The 18,911-nt window shown below is 36.8% G+C and overlaps 1 protein-coding gene across 1 annotated transcript; it reads left to right on the top strand.

The window, feature by feature from the left end:
• The first annotated feature begins 9,751 nt into the window (after positions 1 to 9,751).
• On the top strand, positions 9,752 to 13,521 carry ifng1 (interferon gamma 1). The gene is made up of 4 exons (NM_001360739.1): positions 9,752 to 9,883; positions 10,670 to 10,741; positions 12,659 to 12,928; positions 13,381 to 13,521. Exons 1-4 carry the CDS (start codon positions 9,752 to 9,754, stop codon positions 13,519 to 13,521), a joined length of 615 nt encoding a protein of 204 aa, NP_001347668.1.
• Positions 13,522 to 18,911: the final 5,390 nt, after the last annotated feature.

Genomic DNA, 18,911 nt, shown 5'->3' with positions numbered 1-18,911 from the left:
GTTAGCATATGTAACTATGTAAATATAAACGTAAAAAAAAAAAAGAATAAATGTAAATATAAAATGAAAGGACAAATCCTGTTAATAATAATACTAATTCCACACACTTGTTAATCAGTTAACAGATTAACTAACTGCATGATTTGATTATTCAACTGTAATCAAAACAACAAAATTAAGGTTCCTTCAGGTTTCTCCAACTCAAATTTAAGACCATTATGAATGAAATTTAAGACGAGTTTCACAATAAAAGTGTATGGAAAACAATAAGTTTGCACTTAGCCATGATGCACATAAAAACTAGCTAGGTAGCTAGCAAGAGTACATTAGCAGCTAGTTAGCGGTAGCTTCAACCACCGTGAGTCAGAGAATGCTATGAAGATGTGACTCAAACTTCATCCTGACCTAATCCTAACACAGTGAGGAAAAAACTACACAGAAAATACAAGATTAGGTAGATTCATCTTTACAAAATTTAAGACCAACTTGCATTGTTTTTAAATTAATTTAAGACTTTTTAAGGCTTTAATTTTGGATAAATTAATTTAAGACTTTTTAAGGGCGTGTCAACACCTTCAAAATATTAATTAGTCAACAAAAGTCATGATTCGGTATGTATTCAGGTAGCCTGGTATTCATTTCAGTACGATCAAGAAAAGTAAAACAAAGTTGTTGTTTTTTTTGTTTGTTTTACTTCAGTGTCCAGTAATACATCTTTTTGCATTTATTTGATTCTATTATGTTCCAAAACTTTTTTTAAAAGTGTAAAGTTTATTTATGTAGCACATTTCAGCAACAAGGCAGTTCAAAAACACCAATAATCAATTATGAAACAAGCAGTAAACATTAAATTTTATCAAATCCCATCAATAAAATCACCAAGTAATTGCATATCAAATATACTGATCAATATTTCACTTACTTCAAATTAAAGGTAACTCTAAACAGGGAGGGTTTAGCCTTGGTTTAAAGAAGCTCTGTGTTTCAGCTGTTTTGCAGTTTTCTGGAAGTTTGCTCCAGATGTGTGGTGTAGTACAAAACTGACTGGTTAGATTTTTGTCAGTGACAAAAATCATATAAACTGGAATAGAAAATGTCAATCGATGGATAATTATACAACACATGTAACCAGTTGAAGGCAGCTGGTTTTTACACATTTTTCACCCATGTTTAATAATAAATCAATTGTTTTGGTGGCGTTTGTAGAGAGTTTTAGCTGATTGGACACAACAGGCAGCTGGTGTTGGACTCCAGTACCAGTGATGTTTCCACTCAGCTTGACGTTGTTTTCTGTGAATAATACAGTTTAATCTGAAATTTTGTTTAAGTTTAACCAACTCTCCATTAAAAAAAAAGTAGATTTTTAGCAGATATATCTTATTATCCAACAGGAAGAGTGAAAGGATACCAGGTGTGTCTGGAGCCTTGAGCTTGGCTAACAAACCACGTTGCCTCCCCTGTTCGTGTTTCCATTCACACCGCCCAAACGCCCGCCAGTTGGTTGGTTATTCTTTATGTTCCAGTTTTGGTACGTCGACGTCAGCGTTAGTGATTCTTTACTTCATTTGAGCTGTAAGCACATTTCTTCAGGTGGGAAGGAAGAGATCAGTTCTACAGAAGTTCTGGAAGCCGTTTATGTTTGTAATAGAAATAGTCAACCGTAAATTTGTATCTTAAGAAAAAGCAAACCAGCCCACTTCATCTATTCATGTAAAACTAAATGAATTCTGCTTCAAACTGATCACAGACGTGTATATTTTGAATTTATTATAAAGGGTTAACAACTGCAGCTTCTATAGCAACACCTTTCAAACTCTGACATAATATCCCCACTTCGTTTCGCAACATGTAACTTTTTTTAAATAATGCTTCAGATATGTTGCATGTTGAAGTCTGGTCAGCGATCACGCCTTCAACACGTCACTTAACTCATTTCACACTCACACTTATGGTAAAAAGACCTTTCGGCTTTTTCTGTCTTCCTGCTGTCGTCACCTTCCTACACTGAGGAGCATCTGAATGCAGCGTCAAACCACAGCCGTTGACTCAGGCCTCGTCGTACAGGGGCAGCCCTCAGTGCAACTCTGGGATTTCTCCTCGGTCACACCAAGAAAAACGTCCACTCTCCAAACGTTTAGAAAATATGATTCATCAAAATGGACAACCTGCTGGCAAGGTCATCGACAAATAAATAAAAATCATGACTTTTAAACATACGTCAGTAAAAAAGAAGTTACATTAGGATAAACCAATATGGCTGACGGTCAAAACAATATAAAAGTCAAACTTAAAGTCTGAATTTGAGCCTTTGCAATAATCTTTAGTTAAAAAGACAGCAGAGTCATTTGGAGGTATTCTGGTAACAGCATTAGATAAGCATGTAAGTTCATTTATAAAGCAAATTTTCACAGACCGTGATCACAAAGTGTTTTACTAGAAAATAGCAACACAGAGTGCAAAAAATAAACAATACAACCATGAAGGCTCAAATTTAACTACGTAAAACTCACTAAGGGAGTTTCACACCCGACAGTCCGGTGGATTCGGTTCAATCTGGGACCAAAATTGCAACATTTGTTACATTTTCAGCTGCTGTAGTTCTCTTTCACACTGTCAAACCAACCAAATCCTTTAAGCAGCCTGTTCCCCTCCTCACCTATGGGGGCGCTACACCAAGAATCACTGAAGGAAACAACATGAAACCTTTGGCTAAAGACCACGAGCCATTTGTCCCGTTAGCACGAGGTTAGCACATCTGTTTTGGTTGTATTTACCCAGAATGCCCTATGCTGTAGTCCACTTCCTGCTTTTGGAGCAGTCTTGGCGTTCACACATGCATTCAAACCGAACCAGAGTTCACTTCAACAGGAGGATTCAGGCGGACCAGAGTTTGATTCACACCTCACCAAACAAACTGGACTTTCTAGATAAACGGAGGATTAACTGAACAGCCATCAACTCTTTACTTACAGGAATTTACCAGAGGCCTCATTTCTTCATCTGTTCAGGATATAAAGTATTTAGCTGCTCTTACACTCCAGCATTCATAAACAGTGCTAATTCAAAAAGTTACGAGTTTAGTTCAAAACTTGTTTGGGTTCTTTTTGATAAGAATCAACCAACTCTGACAAAGATCTACAAGAAACCAATCAGAAACCATGGCAACCGGGCTATCAAACGAAGCTCGCTCCAAAAATCATCATCAGCAGAAGCAGAAAAGTTCATCTGTCTGGACCAGGTTCCTGTTTGCTTAGGATTCTGGGATTTGCTGAAAAAAAAGCAGGAGAAGAGCAGATGCTCTGTCCAACCAAGCCGTGTTTTCATCTGCTTTTTTATGCGCAATTTAAAATATCTATCGATTAAAAATGGTTGATGGAAACGTTAAAACTCAAAGTAACTTCCTGAGTTTCACGAAAAAGTTTTTAATGTTCGCTTAGGGTTGGTTTTGGCTTTTCTGAAAGAGTTAATACGATAAAGATGAGACGGAAACACAATTGACGTAACAAACTTTTACCTCTCATTCTTCCTGTTAATTACAGCAATGAGTAACATCAGCATCTGACAGAACCACCTTTTGCGTAGCCTGGTTGATTCACTCCAAACTACTAAATGGAAACATTTCTTTTTTGCGACATTTCTCAAAATTCACATGATATTTCGATGGAAATGATATTTTGATTTCATCATTAAAATGCATTCAAGAATCTTATAGTATCAAAGATTACATCAAGTTTAGAGATTGAGATTCAGTGGCGGCACTTTGCTTTATTAACCAACCATCCTTTATTTCTGACTCACTTTTTCTGGCTTCTCTTTTTTAGAAGCATTTTATGAAATATAAATTTTAGAGGGATAACAGTTCTACAATAGCTTAGATTTAAAATAAGAAGACAAGACAATTCGACTAAAAACATTTTTTATGCTATTAATGTCATTTTTTAACATCTGGAAACCGAGAAAGCTGAATGAAAACGTTGAACCATCATATGCAGAGCCAATCACTAGAAACTCTGCAAGTACACAAATAAATTCCTGTATTTGAAGAGATTTATTTGTTCATCAGGTTTAACTCTAAAATATGAAAAATCTCCAAATATTTTAAATCTTAACCATCCGAATAACTTGCATTGTTCTCTAAAGGTTCTGCTAGTGTTATTATTTTTTGCTTTTGTTGCATTTTAAAAGCTAAAGTTGATTGAATCACATTGTCAGTAAAAACAGTGGGAGGATTTTACCCTAGGTTCATCAGAAGTTTTGTAAAAATAAGATGGTTCATATTCAGGATCGTATTTAAGAAGAAACAGTTCATTTCCTTCAAACAGAGACGAACTTCCTTTTGTGAAACTCCAGCGTTAATGTGCGTGAGCAGGGGATACCCGTACGTTCTCACACCTGAGCGTCCTCACCTTCCTGTTTTCCGTTTCTTCATCTGCTTTGTCTTTTCTGCTCAATGGCAGCAGCAGCCGCCGCCGTCAGACAACTGAAGGCTCTCGTGTCGTTCCTCAGAGCTGAACATCATAAGGAGGAAGAAAATAAGACAATGAATTGGCGACAAAATTAGAAAACATTATCTTCAGGTCATGTAAAGTTTACTGCAATAATTCATTTTGATGCAAAGAAACAGGAAAAGGTTGAAACTTTACATTGAATAATCTAGAATTTGTTTTTCATTGCTACCAAAACAACAATAATCCCTTCAATGCAGCTTCTCACCCTGAACACAGCATGGTCACACTGAAACACGGTGGTGGCAGCTTAATACTGAGGGAAAGCTTTTTTTTCCCAGCAGGGATTTGAAGGAAAATGGAGCTGAACCCAGAATAATAATATTAGAAGCTGCAGAAGACTTTAGACCAGCAGGAAAAAAAGCCAGAGATACGATGGATGGCTTAGATCAGCGGTGCCCAAAGTGCGGTTCGGGGGCCATTTCTGGCCCTTTAAAGGATTTCCAGTGGCCTCTTCTCACCTACAGGCACAGTTAAAGTAGATGGACACTTTTTCATCTTTTAGGGTAACATTTATTTTTACAGAACAATAACTTCTTCAAAGAAATATATGTAAAATACAGATTCTTATTTATAAACAAAGTTTTTGCGTTAATCTTAATTTGGAGTAATTGGAACCACAAACACTGACCTGTTTTGGTTCTTAAAACCCCAATAAAAAACAATCAACACAAAAACATACAAATTGTGTTTCTGTCTTATAATAGACACATAACACAACAACTTACTGATTTGTTTTATACAAAAATCATTTTAGTTTATTAAGTAGATCAAATGAAAATGGGACAAAACGTTCTTTTTAAATCTTTGAACATTTAAATCATATATATGACTTCAAATTACTTTTAAAAACTTTTTGAAAAAGACCTGAGAACAAACGGCATCAGGATCAAAAACTAGATAAGTGTGTTATGTGGAGTTCACACTGAATCTGTGTGCAAAATCCCCACATCATGACACCTGCACCACCGTACTTCACACTGTACTGCGGCATTAATCTCTGACAAGTTAATTATTTATTTCAAAATAAAAGACTGAAGACGGGTTTCAGCTTTTTGGTCAACTTTTACCAGAACAAAATGAAAGAATAAAAATAAAAATGGAAAGAAACTTTGTCACTTTAAGTTACCGAGAAAAGATCTGCGATTTATTTCTCAGTAAAAAATATTTTAATTCTTGCATGAATGAGAACAGAAACCAAACCTGCTGTAAATGTCAGTGTATTTCCTAAAACTCCAACAACACAGCCTCAAAGTTGTTCATATTGATAACATTTCTGCTTTTTGAGGAGCTAAAAGTTACAAACGAAGCTCAAGATTAAAGTTCGATAAAAACTCAGACCATTATGCATCAAATGAAATCCAGTCTGGCTCTAGTTTATCTGCTGCTGCTGCTGTGTGTCACTGAGTTAACCCTTCATGCAGACGTTTAACTCTGCAGAGCATTCTAAACCGCAGGCCTACAAAGTCGCATTTCACCAGCAGTCCACAGTTTGTTCAGTTTGCTGGATGTGATCAGTTTACTGTGCATCCATCTCTGCATGCAAAACCCTCTACAAGCTGAAACATGGTGGTGGCAGCATCATGGTGTGGAAGATGATGGAGCTAAACCTTATTAGGAGGCTGCAGAAAACTTGAGCTCCCAGCAGGACAATTGCCAGTTCAGATCAAGGCAGAGTCATGTGTTAGAATGGCCTAGTCAAAGTTCAACTCAGAATTTGATTCAAGAATTAAAATCCTATCTCCACAGACGTTTGAATCCAGTCTGACTGAACTTGTAGTTCTGCAAGGAAGAGGGGATGCATACATCTGCAGGATTTAATACGTTTATTTACATGTAATGCAGAAACATTGATGCTAATAACTAAGTTTTGAGTCAAACATTTGAGTCAAACATTCGGTTACTATAAAGCTCTTTCTGTGAAGCGCCGACCGTCCTGTGGTTTAATTTCCTTCTTTCATGGTTGCAGCTGATGCATCTTGCAGCAGGTTGTTTCCCACCCAAAACTCGCGCAGCAGTGATACGATCGCAGAACTGCGTCTGTTTAGTGTTCCAGGTAATTATCTCACTTCGTGTGCAGACAGAAAGACGGGTCAGAATCAGAACCGGTTCTGCACAGGGCAGAACCTTCAACGCCACCCACTGTCATTCTGCCTTTTCTTTCTGCTCTGCTGTTTCTGTGAAATGATCCACTGCAGCACAGAAAGGTGATATCATCGGCTTTTTGTTCCGTTTTTCCATCATGAGTCACATTATTCCTGGTGAAGCTGAACGTCACAAGAGAAAATATATTATATACAGATAATATATATATCTGTAAACATATGAGAAAATATATAAACTTGCGTAAAAGTAAGAAAATCATGGAAGCATTTAGCATTTTCCTTATAAAATTTACTGTGCCTCATAATTTTCTTCCTCCTTTAATTTTACACAAGGTATGAACTTGATCCACTGCAGGTGCATATCAGTAAGTTAGATTGATTATTTCCCTTCATGTTGATGCAGATCTCCATTTCACTGGGAGAGAAACGAGCAGTAATCAGTTTGGAGCGCGAGAGGAAACCAGAGAGGAACCATACTAATTATGAATATATGCTCTGTGAAGAAGTTACTTCAGCAATTCAATTTAAAAAAGTGATTTATCACACAATATTTGATGCATTTCAAATTATTTTTCACCACATTTTTTCCTTCCACTGAACTTTCCATGGGTACCCTTGCATGCAAGATGAACAGCTACGCTCATCAGAAATCAGCTTTTCCTCATTATGGACGACATCAGAGATTATCTGCTGAATTACAATCAAATGTGTCGCATTTAAAATCAGTTTAACTTTTTCAATAAGCTGCGATCTGGGTAGATATTAATGCTGGAGACGAGTCTAAGAAAATCAGCTTTTTCATTTATGCCTTCAATGATAAGCTGCAAATATGTGACAGTTTCATACTTGGTCAAATTTTATGTTTTGCAGTTTGACGACTGAGATCTTTAAAAAAAAACAAAACAAGAAAGAAACAAATATTTTCGTCTTGTTTCTACTGCAAATATCTTAATAGACTTAAAACAAGACAAAACCAACTAGTAGCTTTTCAGCAACTTACTTGCTTCTCTAATTTAGATTTGGGATCCTGCACAGAGCAGCGGTTCTGCAAAATGCATTTTATGAGGCTTAATTATGTTGTGAATTTAATTAACAATTATTGAATTACATCAAGCTCCTATGTCTTGCAGAAACGTTACTCGCAAGTTAGTTTTGTCTTGTTTTGAGTAAAATGTGATAATTGCACTAGAAACTATATAAAATACTTAAGATTTAATGTTTTTGCAGTGTAGGTGAATCTTTCACTGGATTATAGTTAATATATCAGGAGCAAGACTTTCTTGCAAAAAATAAAAAATTAAAACTCTTTTCCAAATCTGACATATTTTCTTCCTGCTTTTACTTTATTTCCTTTAACTGCATAACAAAATGTGATTAGCTATAACTTATGAATTATTGATTTTGGATCTATGAGGTGCATAAGATGGATAAGCTTGATTTAAGTAAATAATTCCTTAATATTGATGAAAATGTACTATTTATACATGCCACTGACTTAAATTAAGCTCCTATTTCTTGCTAAAAAGTTTATTTTATGTTAGTTTTGTCTTATTTCAAGTGTACTAAGATTTTTACACTAGAAATTAGACCAAATGTTTTTGCAGTGTAGGCCTTTCTTGCATAAACATTGTGGAAGTTGTACCAAAATTGTGAATCATAATTGCCATAAACTCTAAAATAAAAAGCTTATAAATTTCAGGAGAAAATGCAGAAGTTCTAACTAATCACTTTGTGTTATGCATGTAAAAATAAATAAAGTGAAACCAGGAACAAAATACGTCACATTTGGAAATTAAGGGGGTTTTTTGCAGTAAAGTCTCGCTTCTACGTATACTGCTCAAAAAAATAAAGGGAACATTTCACTTTAATTTTGTGTGTGGCTCCAAATCCAGGCCTCCATTGGTTAATAAATTTGATTTCCATTGATAATTTTTGTGTGATTTTGTTGTCAGCACATTCAACTTTGTACAGAACAAAGTATTCAATGAGAATATTTCATTCATTCAGATCTAGGATGTGTTATTTGAGTGTTCCCTTTATTTTTTTGAGCAGTGTATAATACTAAAAAGTTCACTTTGTTGTTGAAATTCAGAGTCTACACTGTGAAAACATTCAATCTTACCAAGTATTTTTTAGTTTCTGATGCAAATATCTCATTATACTTTAAATATGAAAAAATAACTTTACAAGTTACTTTTATGCAAGATATAGGAGCTTGTCTGAGTAGATAAAAATACTACTTCTACAGGCAGATATTTTTAGTTATGGTAAAAAAATATCTTGCAATAAATAACAGTAGCACTTCTTGTTTATATTCAATTATTTACTTAAAATAAGGTCAAGTAGAATAAATAACCTGAGCTTTGCACTAGAAACTAGACCAGAAATACTTGGAGTTGTTGCAGTCTAGGCCTTTCCAGTCTGAACATTGTGGCTGTTGTATCAAAAGTTGCACAATTACTGCCATAAACTCTAAAATAAAAGAATATTTTAAAGTTTATTTTTTGCATTGCATTAAAATGAGTAATAAATCCAGTTTATTCAAAGTGAGATCAGCTGTTTAATTACTCCTCAGATTTCCCAGGGAAACCCTAAACGCACCAGATTGATCAGCGTTTGTAAAAGTTTCCATGGGGTTTCTATTGGATCTAAAGCTTTCCGACGCAGGCTGCAGCCTAAACCACCTCAGCGTTTTCCAGCTGCTGTCTTCTTATGCAGAACATCAGCATCCCTGCAGCTTTCTGACCCCCCAAAATGACCAGCTGCACCTTTACTTCCCATCAAATCCAGGGGAGAGGGAGGAAATTATCAGAAACTTTATAAATTGTTGAACTTGCATGAGTGGGAGACCCCTCACCCACTTCTATGAAGTTTGGTGATTTAAAGGAAACTGCACAACCACATTTTTCACACTTAGATCACTGCTGCATCTCTGCATCACTCTCTCTCTCTCTCTCATAGGCTGATATAAATAAAAGCTTTCATGACAAGTCAAACAGTTTGAGCCAACTTCAGGGTGAGAGACACGACTGGCAGACGGTCCTCCGAGTCGCTCCGACAGGGATCGAAAACAACCGGCTATCGCATCGGGATCGCTCTGGGAATCAAACCGACACCTCAGCAGACAGTCAGAGGAGCGGCATGATGATGAGGATGGGCTCTGTGATGAGGAAGGTGGTCTGCCTGTTGGCATGGCTCTCTGTGGGTCAGGTCAGCGGGTCGTACCTCCCTCAGGACATGAACAGAACCCTGCAGGACCTGCTGCAGCACTATGTGAGTACGAACGGCGGCGCCGGCAGCCGAGCTGCTTCAGTCTGAGTGTGTGGAGGTCTTTGCTGCTTCCTGATGCTCTCGCCACAAACTCTCACACACACATGCGCAAACACGTAGACCTGTGTGGGTTAAAGGCCAACCTGCTGCTTTCATGCAACAACTCTGTGCCTCTTTTCTCAAGTTTGTTTCAACAACTAATGCCACAACAAGTGTCCTGTAATCCAGCTACAGTAAAACATCTAGAAAAGAATAAGATCTATGAGACTTTTCAGGAGTTTTACTTCTGCATTACTGCACTACAAATCTGCGCTGCAAAAACACAAAGTCTTACTGGTGCAAACATGTTTGCGTACTTAGACAAAAAAAGACAAACTGACTTATTATTTCACTTGCAACATGGGAACAATGAATGATTTTAAGTGCAATAATCTGTCAGTGGAACTACAACTTTTTCTTTGATATTTTCTTAAAACAAGCTCCTGCATCTTGTTGCAAAGTTACTTTTAAATTAGCTTTGTCTTCCCCCCCTCCCCAAGTATACTGAAATATTTGCACCAAAAACACTTTTTGTTGCTGTGAGCCTCTGCAGAAATCATGCTTAATTATTTAATGTTAAATTTTTATCTTATTTTGAAAGCCAAGCAGAATGCAACTTTGAGATTCCCTTTCTAACAGTGAATGCACCATTAAGGCCTTTTTCAATGCTAGTCTGTTTAAATGTGCAGGAATGTTAATTATTTCAATTATTATAAAAACAAATATTTTGTGTTTTTGATCTTTCTGCAGAAAATCTCTAAATCGGATATATACGACGGAAAGCAGGTGTTCCCCAAAGAAGAACTGAAAGGCAAAATGGAGGTAAATGTTCACTATCAAACATCTAAATCAATAACAGCTACAAAAATAAACAATAGTGTAAAGTCCTTACTTTGGTTATGAATTATGAAAATATTTCTCATTGTGGTTATTGATTAATTGAATTATTCTAATTCTCATAGTTGTGTAGCACCATTGTGGTAGAGCCGTTACCTTTAAGCGCTGCTAGCTTAAAGTCCAACATAAACAGATTTAGCACTGATATTAATAACTTAACATCCTTAAATAAGGTATTTGATTACAACACAAACAAATTATACATAATATTTAGATAAATTAAGTTTTATAGTCGATCAAAGCCTAACCCAGGATTTTCTCGGCACCTAAATGTTTTGGAGTCTTAAATTAGGTCAAATTTTGACAATTATCAGCTGATTCTCAGAAATAATGTTATAATATGTTTATCCAGAGCTTTTGTTAGTATTTCAAACTGTAATTTGTACTTACAGGTTTTAGTTTGACCCTTTTATTTTAGAAAATAATCTAAATCCAGCAACACTGATAAATAGAAACTTTGTTAAAATATTTTCTGTTGAATAGTTAAAACAGCAAAAATCCATCATTTTATTAAAAATAATCAAACACAAGGCAGAGAGTAAATATTTCTGAGCATCAGAAAACCCATTCTAGCATGTTCTGGTTAGCTTGATGCCAAGCTAGGCTAACTACTTGAGCTAATATTTATATAGTGAAGCTATTTTCACATATTGATGTAAAATTTGGGATTTAAAGTGGATTTTAGGGACTAAATATTCGCAGTGTGAGTGTGCATGTTTACATGTAGGTGTGTTAAGAGCGTGTTGAGAGGTAGACGCTGTTTACTTGCCGATGTTACCAAGCTAGGAGTTAGCTGGTGTTTCTGTCTGCCAAAACATTTTCAGACACTTTGAAAAACCTGAACTAACACACAGGAGTTTATTTTGAGGTTATTGTGGTTTTCTTTCCTTCAAACTGGAACTTTCACTCTCCCCAAACTGTGACACAAAGTTGGCATTTTTAGTTTCAAGAGCTAATTGTAGATGATTTCAAACGTTAAGCTCTTTGTGGCACAGGCTGGCGTTTCTCGTGAAGAGTGGTGTGGTTTTCATGTGAAGATGGAGATCAGTTTCAGGTTTAGATCAGTGGAGGAACAAACTACAAAGCAAATCCTGAACACAAAGGGCTCAGTTTTATCAGAAAATCTAACTTCAGATCATTTCTTCACTATGATTTGGGTAAATATGTTGAATTGCACTAATACAGCTAAAAGTTTGTAACTATGAGAGCTTATTTTTATTTTTAGTGCTGAATTTATTTAAAGAATAGGGTGAATGCATGCGTCACAAAGGAAACGCATAAATAAAGCACGGGCTATTTTGTAGCATATGTAGACATTATTTCTGGTGTTCACTGGAGTGTTTAGCTTTAGTGCCCAGCTAGCGTGTACAGCCCCCAGGGGGTTTGCCATTCACTTTTTCCTTAGAGCAAAATGTTCCTAAGACCTCCTGTGACTCATTTAACGCCTCAAAAGGCAACAATTCGATGTAGTTTTTATCCAGTCTGACACAGTTTTTCTCACCTCCGACCCTCCAGCCGCACCTGAATGAGCATCTATACCAGATGAAACTGTCGCATCCAGACGAGCAAAACTGGAATGTGACATTCATGTTTAACAGGCAGTGGGTGGCATTCCCCTTCATGGCCCACACTACACTTAGTTTAACTCTTGTGTGGGAGACCACAGAGTTTTTCCACTGTGTGAAAAACCTTTAGCACCTCAAGGCTGGTACATGCTAGTCAAGCAAGAGATGAGCAGCTTTTTGTTGCATTTAACAGGTTTAAGTAACTTCTTCAGATAGTAGTAAAAGTAAAAAAAGGGACGATTAAAACTCTTCTTACTAATTTTTAAATCTTTTTCAGTCCCAGATGTTGTTCATGGGCGGCGTTTTGGAGGCGTATGAGAAGCTGATTGTACACATGCTGAAGGAGCTGCCCACTCCAAGCCCCCTGTCGGCCACCAGCGGGGACAAAGCGGACACGTCGGGCCCCAGTACCGCCAAGCCGTTGGCTGCCGGCAACACCAGGTCCAACCTGAACAAAGTTTTAGAGAAGATCAGGGATCTGAAGCTGCACAGCTATAAGGAGCAAGTCAAGATTCTCCACGAACTGCAGAAGCTCAAACACATTGAGGTACGGAAACAGTTCTTCACTTGGTTCTGCTGAAATCTCCATCTGGAGAAGAGTTTCTTAGTTATTTTTGGTGTTTTTACTAATAAGGATTATGTGTGGCATCAAATTGTGTGAATGCTTTCTAAACCTGAAGGATTTTCAACAACATCTGAAGTTCTCAAAGTCAAAGCTGATGTTTGGGTTCAAAAAGGCCCATTTTGGGTTTATTAAAACACCTTGTGAAGTGTTTGTGAAAGTCTCCTAGAGATCTTAAAGACTTTTAAAGAAGCTTTGAGAACAATCACCTTATTTTAACCGAAATAATGGAAATAAGAGGCTAAAGTTGGACTTTTTGAGTATTTTCAAGGTCTTAAAATACAATAAATCACCTTAATTAAGCATTTACAGATGCAGCTCATCACTGGATGAACTTGTTGATATTATTTGGAAACTGACCGGTCTTCCTTCTCCAGATGGACAACATCAAGGTGCAGGGCAAAGCACTGTGGGAGCTGCCGTGGATTTACGAAAAAGCAAACTCGCTGGCAGACAACGTCATGAGGAGGCGGCGGCGGCGGCGGCAGACCAGAACCAAGTCTCGCCTGGGAGCCTGAAAGACAAGCAAAAGGGCAGCAATAACGGCTACAAAAACACCAGCGAAATAAGGATGTCAGATAATGAAAACTGAAATTAAAGTGCCTGTTAAGGATTTTGTAATTAGGGGATTCTTTCATACACATATATATTTATTGATTAAACAACAAACTATGAGGCTAAGCTTGACACATGTAATGTCGTAATGTTTTAAATGGGATTTAATGTTTTTTTACTTGAAAACAAGATGCTGCAAAGATTAGGATAAATAATTTTACCTGGAAATACTTGATTTATCCACTTTAAAAACATCGGGAGGTAAAATACTGAGAAGATCAGCTTGATGTAAAACATAACCCTGGATAGAGTGTGTTGAACTCTGATTGGTCGGTGGCAGAGAGGTGGGTGGGGCCAAATGAGGAGGAGTCATCTCATTGGTCAGACACTTTAAATGAAAGTAAACAGAGTCCAAACCAAGTTTTCTTTTCTTTCTTTCTTGGGACTGAGTAAATTTTGTATCAACTTGTTTCTATTGAAGTGCCTTGGAGAGTCGATGATGTTTACAGTACAAAGTACACCAAAGTTTTTTATTATGTACTGTAAAGTACTTTTACTTCTCTGCACCTTCAAGCCCAGCACTGATGTACTATTATTACAGCAGAAGTACTACAGTCGTCAGGGATTTCATCGTTTTTGCTGACATGTTCTAGTTTTTTCGTATTTATTTTCTATTTAAGAGTTTTATTTAAAAGTGAATCACGCTGTTATGACTGTTGATTATTTATTGTGTATTTATTGATTGGCACAAGTTGAAATAAACAGAAAGCACTTCAGTTGAACGTGTTTTTTTTATTTTCTGTGGTTCAGACCAGGATTAGTTTTAATTTTAATTCAGTTTTAATCCATTTTTAGGGTGTTTATAAGTTATTAATTAAATATTGTTGAGTTTTAGCTTAGTTTTTATTAGTTGCAGTAGTAGTTTTTGTTTTTTAATACTTTTGTTCATTTTTATGTGCAGAATTCAAAGTGATATATCATTATGATTATATATTGGATAGAATGTAATTTGCTGGCAGCTGATGTAAACTTAAGGCTAATAAATAGATTTATGAACACAAAAACTAACGATTGTTAGTTTTATAAACGTACAAGTAGTTCCAGTTAGTGGCAATTCTTCTAAATTAATAAAGTTTTTATTTATTTATTTCGGTTGACAAATATAAAATGGTTTATTAATTTTAGATTTTATTAGTTGTAGTTAACTATAATAATGATGGATTTAATCTGAGTCGCTGTTTTTGTGCAGACACTCATCAAAAAAATTTTTTTTACATCAAATAAAGAAAATCAGAATCAATTCAACACAATTTTATTTATTAAGAAGAAATTATATCAAACCAAACTGAAAAAGCAAATACTCTCCTTGTTACATCATAAATTATTTACAAAACCCTGACTTAAATCAGCCAGATGTGATTATAGGCATTACAGGACCTGTCTGGCAGCAGGAAGTAGGTTAAAAGAGCAATGAAGGAACCACAGACAGACGATGTGAGGTTGGAACTGTTTGACTTTACCAGTTTCTCCTCCTCTTCTTCCCAACAGTTTCAGTTCATTAAAGTCTAAGTCTAACTCTCTAAGCACGTTATTTAGGGTTTCATCTTTACACTTCAGAGTAAATTTGGCCTTCATATGCAGAGCTGCTTTCAAATGTCCCCATGAAACTTTCCAATAACAGAAAAAAGTGGCTAAATATAGCGTCACAGTCACTAAGCTGGCAGCAGTGCTTGTTTCGTCCTGCCCACAGCCCTGCGACCCCCTCCGCTCAGCCCCACACCTGGCCACGCCCCCAGTGTCTCTTAGCTCCGCCCACTTGGGTGAAATTCTCATTAAATGTGTTTTGGGGCGGAGTTTTGCTTTCACACGGGGGTTAGTTACACTTTAAGGTTTGCAGACACGTCTCTGAAGCTCCCACTACAGGATATATTGATTTCACATTGAAATTTGGACTTTGACTAGGCCGTTGCACCATGCTGTTCAGCTATTCTGTTGTTTCTAACGATGTTTGGACTAAGCCTCGGCTGTCAGACAGACGGCCTCACATTTAGGATGCAGAGGAGTTCATAGTTTGTTTAATAACTCCATCATATGGATGCAAAAAGCCAAAAGTATCAACCCTCCACCACCGTGCTTCGCATTTGATAGGCTGACTTACTGTAAAATGTTGCACTTAATAAATAAACATCTCTAAAGTTCAATTTTTTGCCAATATTTTATTAGAGAAAAGAGTCCCTTCCAAATTCTGATTTGTTTCATCTATTCTGAATTTTCCTGTCATGAACTTTAACCTTTAACCTGCTACCTGGGGTCTGCAGAGTCCTCTGAGAATATGGAAATGATCTATCAGTTGTTTATCTGAAGTCACTGTTGATGTATTTTCTCCTCCAGCAAAGCAGCAAAGGTCTAATTAAAATTACAGTTTTTCCATTTTAGCTCTACATTTGTGCAAAAAATAATGTAATTTTTCACCATGATTTTATTTCTTTCTTCTAATTTAAAGCGTTTATCTGCAGATTTATTTTCCTGTACTCTTGAATAAAGATGCAGATTATGTTTTTTATGTTTTAATTCGGAGACGTTTCCCCTAACAACCAAACTCAAACCGCCTCTGCAGGCAGCAGAAACTTCTGCTGCATCTTAGATACGCTGGACGGACCCCGGCCCTCCACCCCACAGCAGCGATGTCACTTCCTGTTACATCACTTCTCATAAACCTGTAGACGTTTCTTACAGTAACTGCTGGCTTACCCACAATGCACTGCAGGCGCTATGTGTGTTTGTGTGTGAAGCTGTGACTTCTAAGAACCCGAGCTGTGCTTTCCCACCGCAGCAGTGTCTGTTTGTGTGGTCAACGAAAACCCTGAGGCTCCTCTCAGCGCCGCTGGCAGCGAAAATAAAAACATCAATTCTAATTCAGTCGAGCTGATTGCTTTTCTCCTTTTTTTTTCTTTTTTTTTTTAGAGAAAAAACAAGAAGAGTGGAGTTCTGCACGGCTCAGTCTGAGAGCCCCTTTAGTTTGCCGTCTTCCAGTTGCTATAATCAGCTGGTTTGAATCTCTTGTTGCTATTTTTAGCTATAAACTGCAGCTTTAAACTAAACAAATTCATAAAGTGTACAGCTGCGTTAGTTTCCATCAGGTGTTCCTCCCATATTTCCAGATCTACATCCATTTATGCTCACTTAACTGGAGTCTTCTCTACATTTCCACTAACAAACATCAACTATAAAAGTACATTTTCTCAACATATTGTGTTTATTTTACTAATTCATCCAAACCTCACCTACGGTGTGTTAAAGTTTTCGTGCAAATCTGATTTTAAAAATATTTGGTTTGTCCCAAAGGGAAATTAAGTCATATCATACACATACCTTCACACACTTCAGAGAAAATGCTGCAGAAAGTGCTGGCCTGCCTTCAAACTGTCACTGGTTGCCATGGTTACCCATGGTTAGTTCTCAATGAGATGCATCAAGTCTATAAAAATACGGCATCCATGGTGAGGAAAAGCGCAGGCATAAAACTTTAATAGGGTTTTCCTAAAATGGTAAAATGTCATAAAGACAAACTGAATTCATATGAAAACGATCATTTTGGCCGCAGCTAGCAGCCATTTTGACTGCAGGGACTTTCACACAGATCTCTGACCGGGCAAAAATAAAAACAGATGCTAGTTTTCAAAACACTATTGTAATTTTTAGATACCCTTGCAGAAAAATTCCATGAATTTCACAAATGAATCACGACTGAAATAGTTGCGTTACTTCCTGTTTAGGCCATTAAGCGACACAGAAGGTTGTTAATCACCCAGTTATTAAAGTTGGCCGAGAGGCAGCAGGGAACAAAACCGCAGGACCAGAGTTTACCATCACTGCATTAAGATCCAGACGTGACATTTCTCCGATGTTTAGATGCATCTCTGCTTTATATGAAAAACTATGCTGGTGCACCTTTCCTTACCACCCTTTTTCCTTCCACTCAACTTTCTATGAATACTGTAGTGAACTTTTTCACAATATTCAAATTTTCAGAAACAGAATTTGAGTTTTTCCATTTTCTGCAAGACATATTTCTCAAAATTGCAAGAAATATTTCACTGTATGTGAGATGAATCTATATAAGATGAGCTTCGCTTTCTGGGATAACAGAAATATTGAACTGTTTCACAATATTCTCATTTTTTGAGCCTTTTTGAGCTATAAAAGCTCTAGTAATTTTAAGCAATATAAGAAAGCATTTAGCAAATAAAGCATTTGGTGTAAATATCTACAAAATGTTACATTTCATTGAAGAAATTGATGATTGCTGTATATTTTTATTGAAAAACCTCAACAAGCATAACATGGTTGTTCTTTACCTTAAAAATCAAAACAAATTTCCTTTAATAGATACTTTTAAAATCAGATATTGGTGTAGGATTAAAGATGGCCGTCAGTACATTAACTGCTCCCTGGGGGCTAAAAAACAAATGCAGTACGCACTTTTCAGATTTGCCATTGCCACAAATGATTTTGCAGGGCACCAGATATGAAAGGGGCCTTTTGAAAAGCGCTATACGAAAAAACCTGACTCAGAGTCTTAAAGCTGGAAACATTCAATGGTGATGAACCGAAACTATCCAGAGGCACTTTGTCATGCATGAAGAGCGGAAAGTTCAGGATAATTTGCTAGCAGTTTGGTTCAGATCCGGTTGGCAGGACAGTTGGTGACGCAGGTGCGTTCTCACTTTAGTTTACAACACGTCAAAAGTGGCAGACAAGGCTCTTGAGGTTGCGTTTTGTGTTGATAACTTCACACGTAGGAGATGTGTAAGAAAATGTTGTTTCAGAATATAAAACAAAAGAGTCGTGATCAGCAGAAACGTTTTTTTTCTTTTAGGTAAACTTGCTTTCGGACAACGTGGATAAAGCCGATCCTTCACCGATTTCACTGGAAGCAGGACGGAAAGTCTCAGAAAAAAAGCCTCTGTGTGCATCATCGGTGAATATTTTGTCCAAAAGCAACAAAAGACCTCAAACTCAACACCATCGAAACTTAAAGAGCCAATTTTATCAGTATATGGGTCTGAATAGGGATATAAAGTTCTCACATTAACCAATCCACTCTCCAGCTCTGGACTTAAAAGCAAAGTTCATCCCGAATCAAACCGCAAGATGCAAAAAGAAGTCTCCAAAAACACTGAAAGTTATTTTCATCCTCATTTTATGCAAGAAAAAAAACCTTTGGTGTCTAAGACCTACCTAAAATTTGAGAGGGGACATTAATAAATCCTGAATGATGTTCTTTGGACAGGTGAGTCTAAAACTTATTTGGACATGTTTGGCAAAAACTAGAGGTGTGCCGATCGATCGG

Source organism: Poecilia latipinna, unplaced genomic scaffold, assembly GCF_001443285.1.
Source record: "Poecilia latipinna isolate Pla-1442-1.1 unplaced genomic scaffold, P_latipinna-1.0 Scaffold1016, whole genome shotgun sequence".
Taxonomy (NCBI): domain Eukaryota; kingdom Metazoa; phylum Chordata; class Actinopteri; order Cyprinodontiformes; family Poeciliidae; genus Poecilia; species Poecilia latipinna.
This window is presented reverse-complemented; position numbering and strand designations above follow the sequence as displayed.